This window comes from Cygnus atratus, chromosome 3, assembly GCF_013377495.2.
Source record: "Cygnus atratus isolate AKBS03 ecotype Queensland, Australia chromosome 3, CAtr_DNAZoo_HiC_assembly, whole genome shotgun sequence".
Taxonomy (NCBI): domain Eukaryota; kingdom Metazoa; phylum Chordata; class Aves; order Anseriformes; family Anatidae; genus Cygnus; species Cygnus atratus.
In genome coordinates, this window is record NC_066364.1 from 19,853,774 (window position 1) to 19,868,844 (window position 15,071).

At 40.7% G+C, this 15,071-nt stretch overlaps 1 protein-coding gene across 3 annotated transcripts in view; it reads left to right on the forward strand.

Moving 5' to 3' along the window:
- The first annotated feature begins 10,153 nt into the window (after positions 1–10,153).
- PXDN (peroxidasin) overlaps positions 10,154–15,071 on the forward strand; it is an 86,923-nt gene continuing 82,005 nt past the window's right edge. For 2 of the 3 annotated variants that reach the window (XR_004778107.1, XM_035543070.2), the window contains exon 1: positions 10,205–10,563. Coding sequence is in view for 2 of the 3 variants with exons in the window: in XM_035543070.2 (XP_035398963.1) it covers positions 10,346–10,563 (218 nt within the window). In the remaining variant the exon portion in view is untranslated. Of the gene's footprint in view, positions 10,564–15,071 lie in introns of all 3 variants that reach the window. The other variant, XM_035543069.2, reaches the window with a different exon arrangement.

Genomic DNA, 15,071 nt, shown 5'->3' on the forward strand with positions numbered 1-15,071 from the left:
CTTTGCAGCTCCACCCAGGCAAGTAACATGTCAACAGCAGCACCAGCAAATTTAACAAATTTAAGCCTGTTCAATTTGTTCTGGCAGGCATCAAATTGTCTTTCACCTTCTTACTTTTATGTTACCTTTTTGAGAGGAGAGGAGAGGAGAGGAGAGGAGAGGAGAGGAGAGGAGAGGAGAGGAGAGGAGAGGAGAGGAGAGGAGAGGAGAGGAGAGGAGAGGAGAGGAGAGGAAAAAGGGTTTTAATCTTTTGAATTTCACTTCCCATTATTCTACCCTTCTTCATTTTCAGCATCTATGGTTATCAGAATACATGTAAGGGCAATTTCTGAAAATAACTTAAGCTGAGTCTATACTAGGAGGCAGGTCTGGAGTATGTATTTTCTGGAAGAATATTTCATTCCCTGAGAAAGAAAGGAGTGTTCTTTTTAAGCAATTGTAAGAGAGTTGATGCACAACATTTAAAATGAAGAGTGAAATTGTGATACATGTATATAAAAATGTCTGGAAACAGGTATTACATGATCAATTGAACTGCTGAGTTTGTGTATTTGTGTACTTATTACTATTATGACTATGCATAGTCATAATCCCCTTTGAATTGCCTAGCACAAAAAAAAGAATCTTTTTTTTTTTTTTTCAGGGTAGGTATGTAAATAATCAAGAAGCAATATTCATGGCAAAGGTTGTGTCTCTAATTGGACATGCTGATTCAAGTGCTGCTGCTAGCATTGCACATGATGTGACCTTATCTATAGATAGGACCATGCAAACCATCCCATGTGCATCTTGTTTACACATGATCAGAAGCTGTCTGAACAGAGGTGCTTAACACCCTGGAAAAATGTTCTTACATAGTTCAGTTTGAAAATCCTGGCTAAACCATGCTTTTACAAATTTCAGATTGATTTCGCCCACTATTTCATAAGAGATGTGATACACGTAATAAAATGCTTATTACAAACAAGTCCTCAGATAAAAGATAAAATATATATGCTATGTTATTATTAATACTCATCTAATAAATTATCTGTTGTAAACATACCAACTGCTCCCATACACCCCCAGTCTCACTGAAGTCAAGAGAAACAATGAATTTAATGAGCAGGACTTCGAAACATGATTGTGGCAAGGTCCAGAGCTGGCTTTGATGAGGATCTGCCTAGGCATTCTCCGCATGTTAAGCTCTCCAAAGAACAAAAAAAAGATTTTAAACAGAAGAAGACAGGTTTTGAACAAGTAAATTTTTTTTATTTATTTTTTTCTTTTTACAGGGAAGGCTCAGAACACCTAGTTGAGAAATGAAAAGGGTTACACAGATGTTCCCATGTGTTCCCATGTCCTTACTTCCAAGCTAAGCAATGACTATTTGAATCTCATTCTCCTTTCTTAGGTCCCTTAGTCCCAGGAAGCTTCTTTGCACCCTCTCTGAGACATGGCTCTCAGCTCTCTGCTATGACTCCTCCGGCTTCTCCAGCCTCCAGAAGAAGGAACAACTCTTCTGCTTCTGGGCCACTGAGTTTCACCTTCCCCAGTATAAATATATATATATTAATAACAGAAATTTGTAACAATCGGGAAAAAAAATGAGCACTGTGACTTAAAACTAAGAAACTGAATTAGGAGTCACTTGAGCACCTTCTAATACTCTGTTTATTAAATCTAAGACCTAAAAACTCTGTGCCTGGGAGAAAAAGGGCAGGGAAAACATTGAGAAGGATGAAAAAGAAAATCTGAAATGAAGAATTAATGACTGTGTCCTTTTAATCCTTGTGCCTCTGCAAAAGTTACAAATTAAAATACTGAAAGAATATTTTTCATGATGATTCTATGAATGATACTGAGATTTATTTTTGATTTTGAGGTCTAGTTTTTTGTACTTAAATGCCAGTCAGTTGTTGGTTTGCTCATGGATTCCTGTTAAAGAACAGACACTTTTTTTCTGTTTCTTTCTCCACAAAATTCTGGATTAGACTTTACCTAACTGAATTTCAATGCAATTATATTTCAGTGTAGTTGAAAAAATACCATGCAAAGTATAGTATAGCACCGTGCTAATGGTTCAATATATAATGGTCAGGTAAAAGGCATTTGGTGCCTATTTACAGTAAAAATACTTTCACTTTTTCAGTTAAGAGAGAAGGTGAGTTAGTTTCAGGTTGAAATATGACATATATTTTTACTAGAAAATATTTCAAGTGAATAGAAAATTTTAATTTCACTTGTTTTTTTATCACTTTTTTGATACAACAACAACAACAACCAAAAAAACACAATCAAACTACAACAAAAAATGAACAATTTCCTTTCTCAACCTTATTACTTCTTGCCAGCCATTTTCAGCTGTTGTTCTGCTAGGGAAAATAAAAAGAGATAGTGAGAGAAATAGAATGAGAACTGACAATGAGAGAAATGAAAGAAAAAAAAATTACCAATTTTCTAAAACTCTTTCAACTAAATAAAGTTTCAAGTTAAATGTTAGGGATAGATACTTAACTCCCATACCCAGCCATACTTTAAAGGTATCATCACTTCCAATCTGAACTAGATGGGAATAGTTTTGCTTTCCACAGACTATGCAAAGAAAACAAACAAACAAAGAAAAAAAAAACAGCCTAATGTCTATTTTGTGGATGAATATAAGACAAAATTATTAGTGGAGGGTAGTGGATTATTGAGAAAATAATTACTCCCTATGTAACTGAAGAAAATTTTCCATTGTGTTGATTTGCATGCAAAGGAGACTAACATTGCTACTACTTTGCGTAGTGTTTTTTTCTCCATTTACTTCTTGAGCAGGCTGTCTGTTCTGCTTAGTCTTATCTAAACCTGGCATCTGGAAAGACTGTTGTGTTCTTTGATGGGCCGTTCCAGAATTCAAAGGCCAAGAGGAAGATAGCCCAATTGAGTGGACCTGAAATTTAGGCATGAAACAAGAACCTCAGCTACAAATCAAGACCCCTGATTTCTCTCCTACTGTAACACAAACGTGGTAATTCAGTTGGCCACCTGGAGCAAATAACACATTTTGGTTTTGTTCTCTTTTTAGCACTTATTTGCTTGTATTTCACTTTGCAGGAATGTCTTACTCTCTAAAATGACTTAATCCTAAACAGAGATCCTGTAACAAACAACAACAGAACATCAAAGGTGACTAAAGGAGAAAGATCAAACAAGAATTAGGCAATCCAGGGAGCAATTAGAGGACATCAAATCTACCCCGAGGGAGAGAGCAGGACTGAGCTAGCCCACCCTAGTTGAACCATCCTGTTGACTTTGATCAGCTAGGAAAACATGGATGAGTTGAGGGAGGTCTGCTGATAGCCCAAATCTCAGGCAAGCTTGCTGAACACACCCTCCTATCTCAGTGCAGTTTGGTATCTGACCTGAAAGTTTAAAGAACTCTATCTTTCTGGTTTATTATTTTTAAATACAAAAATCTATGTTAAAAAAAAATCATCTGAATCTCCCACTGAAATATTACAATACTTCTGGTTTTCTCAGAGACTTTTCTTTAACTATTACTCTAACCAAACTGTTTTACTTTGATTAAAAGCTCCAGAAGAACTGTTGCATTTCTCTGGAAGCTGAGGCCATGATGACTAGAGAAGGCCATTCCTGTCTCAGATTGTGTCATACTGGTGAAGTTGCTTATGACTCACCTTCTTTTAGGTTTGTGAGTAGTCTTATCCAAGCTGGTAACAGCAAGAGGTGGGCATTTCCAAACAGCAAGTCAGCTAAGGGCAAGACCACAGAATGTTGACTGGAATGTCTCTCAGCCTATCTCCTGCTCAGACCAGGACTATTGCCAACATTACCACAAACCAAACACATCTTTGTCTAGTCAAATCTTGAGAACCTTTCACAATAGGGATTCCCAGCATTTCTGGTAACCCACGCCAGTGCCATGTTACCATCCTGGTATTTTTCCCCAATGTCCAACTTTTCAAGTGACAATTTACAACCATTGCGTCTTGCTATATATATCACCTGCCACTGCAAAGAATTTTTGGCATTAACTTTTTTTTTTTTTTTGTAGTTTCTCTTCAAGGTGTTATCAGTTGCTGTTAGATGAAACCCTTGCCCCCATTTCAACAGATAAAACAAGCCCAGATTCCTCAGCATCTGCTCATAGGTCATGCACTAACGGCATTTGGACATCTGAGTAGCCCTCTGCTGAACTCCTGTTTTCTCAACATCCCCTTGATCTGGAGAGCCCAGGAAGGGATGTGTCCTTCCAGGTGCAGCCTCACATGCATCAAATGAGTGCTGTGGGCCCTCACAGAGTGCTCTGACTTTCCCCCACAGCAGATCTTTCTCCTTAGGGACCCGCTCTGCTCCCCACAGGCTGGCCTTGCATACCAGCAGCCACATGCCCCGGAGGGGGGATATGCTCTGAGCCCTGACAGTAAGCATCTAAGAAATGGGCACAGTCCTACCGCATCGTCTGTCTTCAGAGAAGGCACTGTTTTTTATTTATGTCAGTGAATCATGTGGCCTGGTGTCTCTGATCTCGTCTAAAGCCTCCAGGCACAGCTGTAGTACAAATAATAGCCTGAAATCTCTTCCAGGTAAAGTATTTCCTCAATGTAGGCAAGGGATTAAACTACTAACACCCAATTTCCCTTTATGCTGATATTAAGGAAAACTACTGTGTGGGAAACCAGGAGCTCATTGGTGTGAGTGCATTTTTCTTTGGGAAAGCTTCTTCAGGGGATTTTTCGTATTTTCCTTTAGGAAAATTCTTCCACTAATATGTTGGCTAGCTATTGAGCAAGGACCTATGGTTTCTGAAGTTTTAAGCAGCTTGCTAAAGCTGCTCCTAGTATTATTTTTCATTTTTATTTAATATTATTTTTCTAGTCTATCATTAAAAAAGCCAGAAGGATAAAAAGTGTGTTATCCTATTGCACTATCTACTTTTCAAACCGGACTCTCCAACTGATATTTTTACCCCCAGTGCATTCTTTGTGATAGGAAAAAAAAAAAAAAAGACAAATAGATCTATCTAGTAGATTCATATTGCACAGTTATTCAAAAACAAAGACGATGGGTGAAAGGTATTTCCCTAAATAGCAGATAGTGGGTTAGTCTGTTTCCCACCATGGCTACCCCTAAAAAATGCTGTCTTTGAAAGTGAGGACACACTAAGAAAGAATGTCCAAAACCCCAAAATATCTGGCAAACATAAATTACCACTGGTTGATTTAAGATACAGTAAGCATCCTACCTTGGACACATATATTAGCACCAGGTAGGCTGGATGAAGATACTTTGGAAGAGAACCTGTGCTTTTTTTGCCAACTTATATAGAATCTGTCCAAGGCATTTCTTGTTATAAAGAGACTAACAATGTATGTTCTGATGATCTGGCAATTACAGATGCCCTAGCACATGCCAGAGAGAACAGTACATTCTTGTTTGAACTGGGACAGAACCCTTTTTCAAAATGTAATTGGGCAAGGTGCAATTTTCCCTGGAGATTAATTTTATATACAGGAAATAAAAATGTCACCTTTAAAAGATATCAATATAATCGCTGTCCCAGCTGAGAGGAAGAAGGGTATGTGAATCCAGATTCTGCAGAGGCAATATCCTCAGCCTTTGCTGGGCCAGCAGATGTCATAAACTCTTGAAAGTTCATGGTCAGAGAAGTTATATTGCCTCTGACTAATCTGACTATGGAAAAGCATGCAGTATTTCATAAAGTATGTATCTGAGCATAACATAAGCTTTCCTGGATATTTGAGAAAAACTTATGAACGAGTATTCATGAATTTAAATAATTGACTTGGCTGGCACCCTGAGTTTAGCATACTTGTTCACAAGCCATCCAGCTACACCACAACATTCACTTGCATGTGTAATAGAAGTAAAAGGCATGATTATATTCTTTCAGAAACCATGAGTTTTGCTTCTGTTTTTGGAAGATTAAAGATCAGATGTATTTAAGCTTCAGAGTCCTCTGGTAGCATATTATAAGAGAAACACTTTACATGTGTTTTTATGGTGCTTTTTTTATCAGCTATTTTTACAATCTGCTCCTCTTAACTGTTACAGTTACTGCTGACCAAATTGGACCTAAACAATAAATGGGGTCACAATTCTGTGTCTGCCATAGTCAATGGAACATGTTTCCATTGTCACATATCTGAAGACATTTCGACATGTCTTGAATGCCTCTTTTCATATCCAGAGATAGAATGTTAACTGTATAAACTAAAACAAAGAGGATTTGTGCCTGTATTTCTTATATCTGAATTTTTATCAAAAACAAATGTAAAGATATTAATTAGTTGATATTTTAAAAATATATTTTTTTCACTACTTTAGCTAAGCAAAAGCTATAAAACTAAATTACTGGTATGGAATAAAACCAGCAAGTGGCAGTATTTGACAAAGGAAGCTTAAAATGTATTTGACACAGGAAACTTAAAAAGAAATGGAGGTTTACACTATATCTATTTGTAAGGTAAACATTTATCCCAGCACTCAGAAAGAAAGGTCTTTCATTTCCAGCATATATATGTATATATTTGATAGGTGAACTCCTCAACTAGAGAAATCAGAAACAGAAGTCAATTTTTGCATAGATATTTATATGCAGGGTCAACAGAAATGATCCTGCACATTTTACAAATATTCTTTTACCCATTATACTTTTTTTTTCCAATGCATTTTAGGAAGGAAAATAAGATGTAGATAAACCAGATTTTTTTTTTTTTTAACTGGGAGGGAAGGGAGACCACATCGTGGTGTCTATGTTTGCAGCAACAAAACCATGCGAGGACCAGAAGACAGAGATTTAAATTAAATTCACAGAAGGATAAGATTTTATCCAATCTTTACATGCTACAGTTTTATGAATATGATAAATGATCATATAGAAGAAGCCTTTGGGCCTGATTTTCTTCTTGCTGAAGTCACTGAACAGTTTGTCATTGATTTCAGCTATGGTAGCCACTGTTTCTCATTGATTTCAGCTATAGTAGCCCTGAACACTTTGTGTCTCAAGTTTGCTCAAGACAAACTTCTTACTCTAGTTATTTTATTGAAAAAAAAATGTTTGTGAGGAAAAAAATAAAAAAAAAGAAAGAAAAAAGAAATAGACAAGATTATAAGGTTGTAAAAGCAAACATTAAAAAAACTTAAGAAACATCAGATATTTGTCTTCTCCCTTGTGCAACTGGTATGGTCTTCAGTTACGTAATAAAATATGTTTTTCCACAAGATTCCAACTTTGTTTATTTCAAAAAATAAATCATAATTTGGGGATGAAACATCTCATATTACAGAAAGTTTATGAAGAACAGTTAAGAAACAATGAGAACTTCAAAAAATCAGATTAATTGACACATAATACTGTAAATAGCTTTTCTATACTGCTTTGAATAAAATGGATTTCCTTTTTAACCCACTCTTTAAACATCTTTTTAAACTCCCCCTTTACTACTTGAGAAAATCTCTTGAAAGCTTTTTTGGATCTTGTTATTCATCCCCAAGATGACTTCTCAATCTACTCATATTTCTCTCTTCTCTTCCCTGCCAAGCTAGTGTTTTATAGACTGAAAGCAAGATAGAGTTCTTGGCCTTGGAAAATGTAGCCTTTATGTTTGGGTCTTTCATCAGTGCACTGACAGGGAAAGAACTGACTGCTGCCTCAGCATCTCAATGAATGTCAGATTAATCTGCATTATATTTTAATTAGATGCATTAATATGCTACCCAGTGTCTAGTGCTGAGCTAATTGCATGCCACCTGATACACTACCAGATTCCACAGGGCATGAAAAAAGTCTAAAGGAAATGACTTATGAGGAATTCATAACAGATTAGCCAAGAGCCTGGAGGTTACATGCAACTTAAAGTAAATGGCAAGGATGCTATGTAACATGTTAAGGCTAAATCACCTAATTAGGAGGAAAATGCCTTTTAATGCCCTTTTAATCTTACACTTGGAATTGCATATGTGTAGCATAGATATTTCCAATGCATAAAACAATAGTCTAGCAAGTTCCCAAATACTAAAAACTTTTCAGAACCATTTTAAATTCCTGCAGAAATCATAATCAGCTTTGACTGTGTACTTTTTTTTTGGACAAGAATCATCATAAAGTACCACAGCACCACAAAGTAAATCCTTATCATACTTTTGTAAATGTTACAAATATTCCAATTTAGTGATATCTCTATATTATTGTGTTTAGTTATTTAACCTCAGATGTTCTGCTGCTTTTAGTATGGGCATTGCAGGACAACAGATTTATGACAGCCAAGATGTGAGTGGCATTTCTGGCAACCATGCCAATACTTGCACGTTGTAGGTCAAAAGTGTCTGAGCTTTTCCTGGACCAGGAAACAAACCTAATTTTCAGGTTATGCACATAGCCCAGCACTGATTACAAATGCAGAGACAGCAATATACATAGCAGCTGCTTGCTGAGTTGACACTGAAGTGATGCACCTTTTAACCTGCTGCTTCAGTACACACTCACAAGCCTCGCTTCTACTTCAGTCTGGTATCCTCCACTGTAAGACACAGCTGACATTTATATGAGTTTTTGAGCACTTCAGTGTGTTGAAATAATAGATTAAGCCCAGCTCTGCATCAGCATTTAGAAATGTGCCTAATTCAGAAGCGTATCTGAGTGATAAGAGTCTTCTGGGAGCCTCTGGCTCTCCAAGAATCAGTACTGCTGATTGCACACCAGTGAGCATCCCCTGTATTCCTCCAGGCAGATCCTGCAGGTGGCCAGTTAGCTAGCCTCCTGCTCGAGGAGGGTCAAAGGCTGTTTTAAAGGGCTCAGGGCTGTTTAGAATGAGACAGACCCATCCGTGCTTCCACCAGCTAACTCCTGTCTTAGATATAGGGAGTCACATCTCACTTTAGAGAAGAGAAATGTGATGTCTCAGGAGAAACTTAGTCAAATTGCATTTCTGCAGAAAGCAAGCTCCAGAAAATGACTTATCTCAGCATATTTGAGACTGAGCCCATCAGTGACTTCCAGCACTTGTAGCACACTTCCAGGCTCTGATTTCTCACATGAGGTATTTGATTTGGTGGTGGTGGTGGTGGTGGGGAAGTAGATTCATCACCTGACTCACATGCTAAAACCAATTTCTCACAGTGAGATTCAGAGCAAGAAAAATCACAGCAATGTTTTTAAGTAAGAATGGCCTCTATGTGGTTCCCTGAAGAAAAAGGATCAGAGGCAACCCTGCAGAAGTGTCCCGAGTTATTTCTGGGGTGGAACTGGAGGTGCTGACACCCATAATTCATAAAAGAATGTTTTTGTTACGTTCAATAGGTTAGTTGTGACCACATTTGTTAAAGAAATAACTTGCCAATGCCTTCACCCAGGATACTCAGAGTGGAGAGTGTTGAAGAAAAGGTCTCTGCCTACTTTGGACCTGACTGCACAGAAGAATGACAATGTTTTTAGTGCAATGAAAGAAATCTCAAAGGGAATCTAGTTTTGTATTCTTGTGCAGGATTTGGTTTGAAGAAGTGCTGAGGCTGTGGGAGCTGAATATGCAAACACTATTCCCATAAGTACAGATATGTTCTGGTGGGCTTACACCTCCGGGCCAGTGCACACGTCTACCCAAACACATTAGCAGTGTGTACTTTTGGTGAAATTTGTCAGGTTTGCCTAGGCCAGCAGTAAGTGCACTAAGAGGAGGCAGTCCAGGGGTTGTGTCCATGATTTCAGAGCAGGATAGCGGCAGGACTTAGTTGTGTGGAACTTGCTTCTTCCCATAAGGGTAATGTGAGGTCACTGTTATTGTCTGTGCCCCGTGGGACCGGGAGCAAAAGGGACAAATGAGGCTCGGCCGTGAGCAGAGTTCATGCGGGGTATCTGGGCATCACCACCGACTTTCTTTTTCCTGTCCTTCCCCTTGTCTTTTTTTGTCTCCTCTCCTCTTTCCCCTTCCCTTTCCTTCTCCCTTCTTTTTCCCTTCCATCCCCTTCCCTCTTCCTTCCTTCTTTTCCCTTCTCCCTCCCCTCCCTCCTCTCCCCCCCCGGGGGCAGCCCAGGCCCGGTGCGCGGCTCCCGCAGCACCCATGGGTGCAGCGGCAGGGGGCTGGAGGGGGGGCTCCCCACGGCGGGGCGGCCCAGCCCAGCCCGGCACGGCCCGGCACGGCTCAGCCCAGCCCAGCCCAGCCCGTCCCGTCCCGCCGCCGGCCGGGGCGGTCCCACCGCCGTCCCCTCCTCCATCCTGCGCGGGGGGACGGGAGCGCCCCTCCGCCGCCGAGCAGAGCGGCAGCCGCGGCCGGGCGCGAAGCGGATCTGCCAGAGCCCCTCTCCTCGTCCTCCTCCTCCTCCTGCCCCGCAGCCGTGCAGCATGGCCCGGCGCGAAGCCCCCCCCGGGCTCTGTCTCCTGCTCCTGCTGCTGCTCCGCGGCGGGGGGCTCGCCACCCCCCCGCCGGCCGCCGCGCAGCCCCCGCCGCAGCGGGGGAGCGTCTGGTGCCCCAGCCGCTGCCTCTGCTTCCGCACCACCGTGCGCTGCATGCATCTGATGCTGGAGAGCGTCCCCGCCGTGTCGCCCCAAACCACCATCCTGTGAGTAGCCGGGCGGGCAGGGAGCGGGGAGGAGGAGGAGGGAGGAGGAGGAAGGAGGAGGAGGGGATACCTGGGGTGGGAGGCACTTTGGGGGGCGGTGGAGCCTCGGCTCTTTGTCTGCGGTCGGGGGAGGGGGCTCGGCCCCGCCGCCCCCCATTCCCGGTTCCAGCCCTAGCCCCGGGGCTCCCCGCCCGGCGTTGTGCGGGTAGAGGTGGGTATCCTGGTTAGCCTGCGGGCACTGCGGGCTTCGCCGTCCCTGGAAGGAGTTTGCCGTGCCCTCGGAGCCCGTTCGGCTGGCGGAGGGATGGGGAGGCGGACACAGCGCTTGCTGCTCGGTGCCGAGGCGTGGTGGCGGTGGGTCAGCAAGCCGGGACCCCCACGGGACCCCCAGTCTTCTCGGCTTGCCGAAGACTCATCGGTTCGAGTTCCCGCAAAAGCCTGAGGACATGCGACCTTAGGGCCCGCAGTCCTATTTTTTAAAGCAGGCACGACCAGAGTGGCAGTCAAAGTGCCTGGCCGAGCCCCTGCAGGGTCAGGGCTCAACTCTTTTGAGCAGGATTGTGCTGGTAATAAAACTCAGTGGATGATCAACCTCAATCACATGGATTTCACTCAAACGATTGCCTTTCCATCCATTTTTGTCCTTACAATAAATGCAAAGACCTAACCCAACACCTCACGCTGTGTTGTCTCAAGGCTTGCCGTGAGGACGAGATTTGTTCCACTGACCCGCTTCTGCGTTCCTCGGGCTCAGAAGACTCCTGGCACCAGCCCTCTCCTTCCCCTGCACACAGGCAGCCCTGGACGCCGAGCAGAGCTTGGCCCTGGGAATTTTCTTGCAGGGCCTCCTGTAATAAATTGACTTGCAACTTTGTCAGATATTTTCAAAAGGGATTCATAAAGCCTCGGTGTGTTTCAGCTTCCAAGTATTATTTAATGTGAAGACTACAGTCATTTAGCATTAACTGAGTCCCTCTTTGGCAAGAAGTTCAGCCTTTTTGGCAGAATCCGATTAGTCCTGCAGTACTTGTAAACCTTTTAGGGAACAATACAGGAAGTGGGTGGTTAATGTTTCTTACATTTGAAACAAAGTACATTTACAGAGCACCTTTTGCCTTGAGATTACAGGAAACTGTGTAAAACTAGTTGTGTGAATCATCTTAAATGTAAAAAAAGATATAAAAGATATTAAAAAAGAAGAAAAAAGTGATCTTTAGAATATGGAGTCAAATCTTAATGGCTTGGATTCATGTTAGCGGTAGAAGGGCCTGCAACAGCAAAAAGTATTAGATGAACCTAGCCAGGGTGGAGCTCCCCTTACGGTGGGTATTTATAATCTTGCAGTGAGTCAGAGCAGAATGTATGAACAATGCAAGCATTATACACGTCTAACCCCACTAACATATCAAATTGTCAAGTATCCCAAATCTGAATGATCATTCTGGCATAATGCAACCTACAACGCAGCAGAATTAATTAAAAATAAGTTACTTTTTTTTCCAGTTTGACAAAGAAAAGTAATTCTCAAAATTGGCCTGTGGATGACCAACGTTCTTCAAAACACAACGGTGGCCTTACTTTTCGTCTGGTTGTTGGTATTCTTTTTTGCCAGCTGACTAGGGGACAGTTATAAATAAATTAAGGTCTTTGGTAATACAACTTTTTATAAACACACAATTACTCTTTCTGAATGGCAGTGAATAGGGAAGAGATGGACCAGAAGGTAGTCAGGCAATACGTATCTCTGGGACAAAGAACAGTGATACAACTTATTTAATAATGAGTTGTTTGAAGACAGCAACTGTATATAAATAGCTTGCCTACTCTATATAAAGGGCTTACCTTTAGCTATAGGATGTGCTTGAGAAAAAGTATTGGATCTGTCTGAAGTACTCATTGAATTACTCTGTGGTTTGCCAACAATTTTTACCTTACTACTCTGCAGACCTGCGCTTCTACACAACTTTGTGGAGGTAGTCCATCAGCCACAGAGTACAACAGTCAACAGCCTACATTCAAGAGTAGTTTCTTTTTTAAGCATGAAATCGTGAAGCAGTTATTTCATTGCCAGTTTGATTGTCACAGTTTGTCTTCCATTTATAGTTCATATATTAAGTACACTCTTTTTAGTGGTGGTGATGATAGCTAGACAATTAGAAACAATGAATTAATTTCAATTGAACAGCTTCCCCTTTAAAATATGGCCTTACAAAATCCTGCAAACTGTGTTGCTGATGGGTTAAGCCCCTTTTTACTGGCATTGGTAAATTATACATTCTTGTCTGCTTTCTTTCTTTCTTAAGACACAGGTTATTTGTGAAGTAAAAACATCACTGTAAGTTTTTTCTTGTTTTTCTTGTAAATATGTATAAACATATTTATATTGCTTTTTACAAGTGTTGGTTCTGAAAACTGTCCCATTTTGGAAGCAGAGTTGACTTCGGTCTACTTCACATATAATTTGTTCTATGGACTAAAACAGCATGGAGCCAGAACAACACCGCAGCCAAATGTTTTTCCCCCACATATCAAAAACGTCTACTCCTAATCTCAGTCTCGCTTTTGAAAACTGCTCATAACATTACTGGTTGCTGACCTTGCCAGTGCTACTTCTGGCTGTACATTTTCTCACTCTATCCTGCTTCCCCCACTTTCTGGCACTTCCCCTTCCCTGCTGCAGGCTGGGATCCGTGGTTTAGATTTCTGCACAGTGGCTTCTGCCAGCTTCAGAAGTGCTTGTGGAGCCTTGTGCGAGCACATGGTTCCACCCAAGATGACATGATTGCTCTCCTGCATATACAGAGGATGTACCCCTCTTTGTAGCAGCAGGGCCAGCATCACAGTCTGCTGTCTCTTGAGACCCACCTCCAGAGTCATTTGCAAAACCACTTCATGCCTTCAGCACTGTCTTGGAAGGTTTCTTTCATCCCTAACTGAGTACAGAGTGCTGGTGTACTCACAGGAGTTGCTGAAACATATTTGTATTAGGCCATTTAACTGGCTGAGGAATGCAAAATTCTGGATATGAAACTATTGCTGTCCCCTGATTGTACCTTATCTGACATTTATTTGGAAGATATTTTAAATCCAGAAGGGATTTCTATGTTTACAGCCATTTCTAGTTCATGGTGTTTGTAATTCTGACAGGGGGCCTTTGAGCGTTGAGGCAATATGCTAGTATTTGTGTCTTGCCTCAACATGATCAAAACCCAAACCAGTCTATTGGCCTAGGTACATCTAGTCAGACCAATACTAAAATTTGTCCATTGTTTTTCTTCGCAGCAAGTGGACACTCTCTGATATTTTTGCTAGCTCTATGAGCATGATTGAATTCACTGCAGTTGGGTTTCAAAGACTGACCAACAAGAGAATCTCACTTGTTTTGTGAGCAGGTAAAAATTGACCAAAAATATTTGTCACAAAAGCAAGTGGACTTGATCTGCATTAAGAATGGCATAGAAATTGTTAAGGAGAAAATTACATTTCAAAGTAAGTCACTTGTAAGAATATTTGCTACAAGCAATTATTACTTTGGCTTTCTTGCATGTGTGTTATGAATAGCATATCTTTTCGATAAGCGAGTATAATTTTAAGTGGTCAGAGCTTAGTAGGACTTTTTAAATCGTAATCATAATTGTTCCACGTGAGTAGCTTTTGAAGGTAGTCACTGAAATTAAATTGTAGGCAACAGTGTCACTCATTAATGCTTTTGTTTACATGATTCCAACATATTCTACAAATTGGATAGTTTTTTCCTTTTTTATTTTTATTTTTAACTTTTGGGTTGTAGTGCAAATGTCAAGGATCCATCCAAAGGAAAAGGGGAAGGTGCTAGTTTTTTTAAATCAGTTCCAAGTTTCTAGACAGCAGGATAAGAAGTACTTACCTTTTCTTCAGAGCTCCATGATAATTTTCATGGAATCAGATGCTGTGTACTCAGAATGCCAGTGAAAATCATTATTAATGGTTTTCAAGAGCATCTGTCTTAATACAATTAAAAAAAAAAAAAAAAAAGAATTACACTCCAAAGAGATGTGTGATTTGTGTATATGAATTACCAAAGAGATAGGGGTAATGAAAACTTAATGACATTTTGCATTTTGAAGTTGATTTGTGATAACATTATCCCTCCTAACAGAGGCATTTAGGGAAAAGAAATGTGTGATATGTATGATTTTTGTCAGTGCAGGAGTCTCTGGGCTATCATAGTGGAATGATGCATGCTATTTGCAGATCTGCCGTTTGCAAACAGTGTGCTAACCATCAGCAAAGCATCACATTCTCACCTGAAAAATGCAGGATCATTCCCTGTAAGATCTTTGAAAGTCTTTTAGGAAACTTTTTGTAAACAATTAAGACAGCAAATAATTACACCTTGACACTGAAGGACAAAAGGTTGTAGTCTCAAATCTGGGCTGTGAGCAAGCTCAGTCACTTGACTGCTGAGTATCAATTTACATACAGGAGACAGTCAAGAGATGTGACGCTGGTATAAGATTTCAGTTAAA